Genomic DNA, 6,000 nt, shown 5'->3' with positions numbered 1-6,000 from the left:
AGCCAAAGGCCAGGCGGAACAACTCTGTCTTACAGGCCCTGCAGAAAGAAATCAGATCCCGCAGGGCCCTGGTCTCATGAGACAGAGCGTTCCACCAGGCTGGAGCCAGTGTTGAAAAGGCCCTGGCTCTGGTTGAGGCTAATCTAACTTCCTTAGGGCCCGGGACCACTAGGGTGTTGCTATTTATGGACCCTGAGGCTTTCTGTGGGGCATACCGGGAGAGGCGGTCCCGTAGGTACGAGGGTCCAAGGCTGTGAAGGGCTTTATAGGTCAAAACCAGCACCTTAAATCTGACCCTGTACTCTACCGGTCAGCTGAATAATCATGTGTACTCAGTTTCCCACCCTCCTCCATGCATCCCCGGGTGTTTGCAACCCACGCTATGCCACTATCTCAACCCACTGCTCTAGAGAGTTTAAGGGTTTCAGAGAAGCCAAGGATGATGAATTTTTGGCTCTGCAGATGTTGCTCAACTTTAGCTCCACCATCCCTGATCATCGCCCACGCTGCCTGACTGTGGTGATAGGAGATGGAGTCCCACAACATCTGGGCCCCAAGGTCGAAGTGCGTTAGCTTCCTATCCCTGAATAAGCCATGTTCCTCAGTTCAGTAGCTTTTTATCTATGACCTCTGGAACAAGATCTTTCCCCTGCCTTTTGTCAAGGGGACAATGGAGTACAGAGAAGAGTGCCACCTGGTGGCTGTCGTGTGTCCTAAAGGAAACTGCAGCTCTTCTGGTCATCCATTTATTTCTTAAACCAGTCTGATCAATGGTTTGGGCAGGGTGGTAATCCAGGAATATGTGGAGGGGCACAGGCTCCCCGTGCCTGATGAAAAAAGACTTCTAAGCTGCCTTTCAAAATATATTTCCAAAATGCCGCATAAAATACAGCACAAAAACGAAAATCAAGATTCACAACTGAAATAGTAAAATTGGCTTATTGCTTCAAACCGTCCATTTCACCGTAAGCACTAAAACCTGACTTCGCAAGCCTTTGGAAGCAAGATCCAGAAATCTGTTGGGAGAACACAGAAGAGTGTCTCTTTCTCGCTGTTGTTCATTAGGCTGCCGGTGGAGCTGCTTCTCCATGGAAATATTACATAGATGGGTCAATATGACACACGGTTTGTGGGCGGAAGTCTGTGCACTCTTGCAATAACACCCCCCCAAAAAAAAAATTCTCTTCAAGGCTGGGCAGTAAATTGATGCTGGTTCATGATGCCACAGATGAATGAAGGACTAGATAGACCACAAAGAACACGTGTATGATTTTTTTTTTTTTTTAAGTTATGTACAGGAAAAATAAAGTACCTGTGGTTAGTGGGTGGCTCAGACCTTTTTATATAAATTTTATATGGTTTTTCAGATTAAAATTTTAGTCACACATCCAACATACAACCAAGATTCCAAAAAAATCTCCTGGACTTCCCTCCTCCCTGTTGTGGGTCCTATTGTTAATCATTTCCTCCCACATCTTTTATAATAATCCAAATCTTTTACCTCTCCACTGTGTCCAAAGCTCACCATTAAACTACAAGTGTTATTCCAATCCTACTAATGATTTTAACTGTTCACAATGGTTTTTAAGATAAATTATAAAATTTTCCCCATTCCTCATTAAAATTATGGTTTCCCCGATTTCTGATTCTTCCGGTCATTTTAGACATTTCGGCATAATCCATCAACTTGATCTCTGGTAGACCTACCTACCTACCAGGCTCAGAACTTCTTTAGTCTTCCCCTCTCTGCCAGTGTGGTGTAGTGGTTAAGAGCAGTAGATTCGTAATCTGGGGAACCGGGTTCGCTTCCCCGCTCCTCCACATGCAGCTGCTGGGTGACCTTGGGCTAGACACACTTCTCTGAAGTCTCTCAGCCTCACTCACCTCACAGAGTGTTTGTTGTGAGAGAGGAAGTGAAAGGAGAATGTTAGTCGCTTTGAGACTCCTTCGGGTAGTGATAAAGCGGGATATTAAATCCAAACTCTTCTTCTTCTTCCCGGATGATGTGCCAGTCATTCAGGGTGGCTCCTGAAAGGCTGCTTTGTGCTGAAGCACAGCTGAAGTTCAAAGCAGTGGCGTAGCGTGGGTTGTCAGCACCCAGGGCAAGGCAAGTAATTTGTGCCCCCTAACCCATGGATTTGCGCCCCCTAACCCCCAGATGTTGCGCTCGGCGCGGCCGGCCCCCCTGCACCCCCCACGCTACGCCACTGGTTCAAAGCGCACACATAGGCACACACTCTGCAATGGCAACACACAGACCCTAAACTGTGAAACTCCCTCCCCAAAGGGGTATATGCAGCACCTTTGTTGTTTGGTGCATTTTGAAGGTGTACCTTTTTATCCTGGCCTTTGACAGTTAAAAGGTTTTTGCTTTGCGGGACCTGCCTTTTGCCAAATCTGTACAGTGGTACCTTGGGTTACATAAGCTTCAGGTTACAGACTCCGCTAACCCAGAAATAGTACCTCAGGTTAAGAACTTTGCTTCAGGATGAGAACAGAAATCGTGCTCCGGCTGCGCGGCGGCAGCAGGAGGCCCCATTAGCTAAAGTGGTGCTTCAGGTTAAGAACAGTTTCAGGTTAAGAATGGACCTCTGGAACGAATTAAGTACTTAACCCGAGGTACCACTGTATTTGTCCTAAGTCCTGTGGAGGTATCATGGAGGGGCGAGTGGTGGTCTGATCCCAAGGAGAGGAGCTCAGGGAGCTGGATGACCCTGGAAGTGTCAAGAGTCCAGGGAAACTGTTGGTAGTGTGGTGGATGGTAAGCCGGATCTCAAGAGGCGACCAAGCGAGTTCGCAGAGAACAAGTTGTGCTCCGGTGACAGCAGACACCCCTAGTGTCTCTTAGTTAAGGACACCCTTTCATCAGAGGGCATGGGGGGCTGGGAAGTGGCCACCCCAGCTGCATAGCCAATGAAGAGGTTCCAAACCACAAAAGCATTGCCAGATTGTGTTCCTGTTCTCGTACTGAGCATGTGGGTTTCTGCATCAATGCTGTTGTCCGGGCTTCTTGAGACCAATTGTCTATTAAGTTCGTGCACCTATCCCAGGGGTCAGCAAACTTTTTCAGCAGAGGGCCGGTCCACTGTCCCACAGACCTTGGGGGGGGGGGCGGACTATCTATCTATCTATCTATCTATCTATCTATCTATCTAGGGGGAAATGAACGAATTCCTATGCCCCAGAAATAACCCAGAGATGCATTTTAAATAAAAGCACACATTCTACTCATGTAAAAACATGCTGATTCCCGGACTGTCCGTGGGCTGGATTTAGAAGGCGATTGGGCTGGATCCGGCCCTGGGCCTTAGTTTGCCTACCCATGACCTATCCCCCTCAAAAACTCACTGTTGGCTCCTCCTGCTCAGTTCTTGTTTGCTTCTCAGCATCTCCGATATCGAAAATGCCCCACTCCCTATTGGATGCCAGGTTTTGACTCCCACCTTCCCTGCCATTCTGAACAGAGAAGAGGTGCAAGGAGCTTGTTTGTGAGCAAGGGGAAGCCACAGCTGATGGAGGTGACTTCCCCCCTGTTAATGGGGCATCCCATTTTGTGGTCCTCTCTCTCTCTCTCTCCCCTGCCCCAGTATCTGTTGGATACAGCACAGCACAGCACACATTTTTGTTGTTGTTGCGGGCGCTTTATCATCGAAATTCCACCGGCCCTGAAAAGGTTGGCAACCCTTGATCCCCTGCCGCTGCTGCTTTAATGGGGGAAGCCATAAAAACAGCTATTATTCTCATTCATCTTAATCCAGAAGCACAGCGCAGCGCAGGCTGCATGCCTACAGGAACATCTGTGAAGACCTTCTGCCTCTATTGAAATTAATGAGGCTTCCACCGCGGATGGGAAAGCTCTCAATATACATGGTTCAAATCACCTGCATTTATAAGAGTTTGCTGGATTGTGGCGGATGCATTTTGGAATGACTATTACAACTGTAGCCCAATCTCTCTCTTAACAATAGGTCTTGTTTTTCGTTTGTTTGTTTGAAATGAATTCCTTCAAGAGCAGACTTTCAGGTGCTTTCTATCTCCCCCTTTCTTACACCGCTAACAGGACTGGGTAGTGCTTTTCTTGAGTACAAGGCATGAAATTTATTACGGTCAGAGACCAGCTTGAGAAACACAAATGGAACTACAATCCCAATAGCAAAACAAACATTTAAAACAATTGAGTACAAGGCATGTTTCTGGCAAGCTTGTGGATTTTATTTCTTTAAAATAGTGGTGCCTTGAAGCAAAATCTTAGTTGCCTCCAACACTGTGCAAGGAGACAATTAGTTTTTTTAGTGTGGCAGTGCCTAAACTCTGGAACTCCCTGCTGATTGACAGGAGGCGGGGGGAGGGCTTTGCTGTGTTTCCTTTGGTGCTGGCTTAAAACATTTTTGTTCAGTCAATTAACGTAGAATGCCGACTTGTGTTTTAATCTTTTAATGCTAGCTTTTGACTTTAATTAGCTTGCAAACGTCTTCAATGCCTGTCTTTAAGCATCTTTTTAGCGACAGTTTTAAATTTTGTGCGTGGCCCGCTTAGAGGTTTTATTAACAATCAGACAGTATATAGATGCTGCGAAACAAATCAGTAGGCAGGACAGGATTTTGTCACAACTTTATTTCTGCCACGTTGTCTGACAGTTCACCCCCTCCCCAAATTACGCATGAAAGCAACCTGTAGGTTGCAGGCTCTCCCACCCCTCCATGGCCCGGGTCAGCTGCAATAAAGCAGATGCAGTTATGAAATTGCAATTTTAGTGCATTGGTCACTTGCACTCAACAGAGAGAGAGTGCCCACTGGAGAGAGGCAGCCAAGCTGTTTTGAGCCCCTAAGTTAGAATGAAACCTTCATACAGCATTTATCTTGGAAATTAATTCTAGGACTCTGTGTCGATGGTACATCTTTCTCGGCTTTTGGGCATCTATAAACGGACCCGGTCTACGAAGCTGTTCTTCTCACATTTGCCCAGACGTTCTTCTTCATTCCTTGCGCTGCCTTCACTTCACTGAACTCCAATTTGACATTGAGAGCTTCATCCTCGGGCTCTGGATCTTCTCTGATCGCCCCCTGGGGCTTTGCGACGACAACAGGAAGCGGGCCGCGTTCTTCACAGAATTCTACGACGTAGAGGCCTTTCTTATTGGCTAGGTTTTGGTGAGTTTCCTAGTTGTGTAAGGGGAGAGGAAAGGCAAACATTTAAGCCACAAGTAGTAGTAGAAGAAGTGTTTGGATTTGATATCCCGCTTTATCACTACCCTAAGGAGTCTCAAAGCGGCTAACATTCTCCTTTCGCTTCCTCCCCCACAACAAACACTCTGTGAGGTGAGTGGGGCTGAGAGACTTCAGAGAAGTGTGACTAGCCCAAGGTCACCCAGCAGCTGCATGTGGAGGAGCGGAGACGCGAACCCGGTTCACCAGATTACGAGTCCACCACTCTTAACCACTACACCACACTGGCTGATCCATCCAATTTCAAACCGTAACCATGTAGATATTCTGCATAGTTGGCTTTAAGGCTTTAGTGGCGAGATTGGCAAGTCACCTTTTTCTTCTGAACAAGAGAAGGGATGCTTTAGGATCCAGCAACTCAGAAATCGTTTTGGAAAGAAAACTGGCACCTGCTAGACACAGATAACCTCACATTTTATTATTATTTTAATATATATATATATATATATGTTGCTAGCCCTCATGGATGCAACAATGAGCTAAAAAATATCCAGGTGATATGAAACCAGAAAGAAAGCCAAGAAACTCAAAATCAATCGGTCCTGTTTTTTCAAGTCTCGTGATCAGCTCAATTAGCATGAATAAAGATTAAGCTGGTGTCCTAATAAGCCTTAACTGTGAGAGTCTGTGTTCTCAGGAAGGATTGAGTGCATGATCCCTCAGACCCTGGACTGGTTTGCACATGACCATGGCTTAGTGCAAACCCAGAGAGGCAACTGCAGCTGCTTTGCTCCCCTCTTGCCAGGCTGTTGTACTAACAGTTTATTATAGAAT

General features: G+C 46.5%; 1 protein-coding gene across 1 annotated transcript in view; it reads right to left on the bottom strand.

Annotated features, from left to right (window-relative positions):
• Positions 1 to 4,596: 4,596 nt before the first annotated feature.
• The window catches only part of MRPS5 (mitochondrial ribosomal protein S5), a 49,072-nt gene continuing 47,668 nt past the window's right edge, over positions 4,597 to 6,000 (bottom strand). The window contains exon 11 of the mRNA XM_082217804.1: positions 4,597 to 5,160. Coding sequence (XP_082073930.1) covers positions 4,936 to 5,160 — 225 coding nt within the window. The 3' untranslated portion in view covers positions 4,597 to 4,935. The remainder of the gene's footprint in view (positions 5,161 to 6,000) is intronic.

Source organism: Podarcis vaucheri (genome assembly GCF_965113315.1).
Source record: "Podarcis vaucheri genome assembly, chromosome: 3".
Classification (NCBI taxonomy): Eukaryota; Metazoa; Chordata; class Lepidosauria; order Squamata; family Lacertidae; genus Podarcis; species Podarcis vaucheri.
Note: the sequence above shows the minus strand (reverse complement) of the source record. Positions and strands in the feature narration are given on the sequence as shown.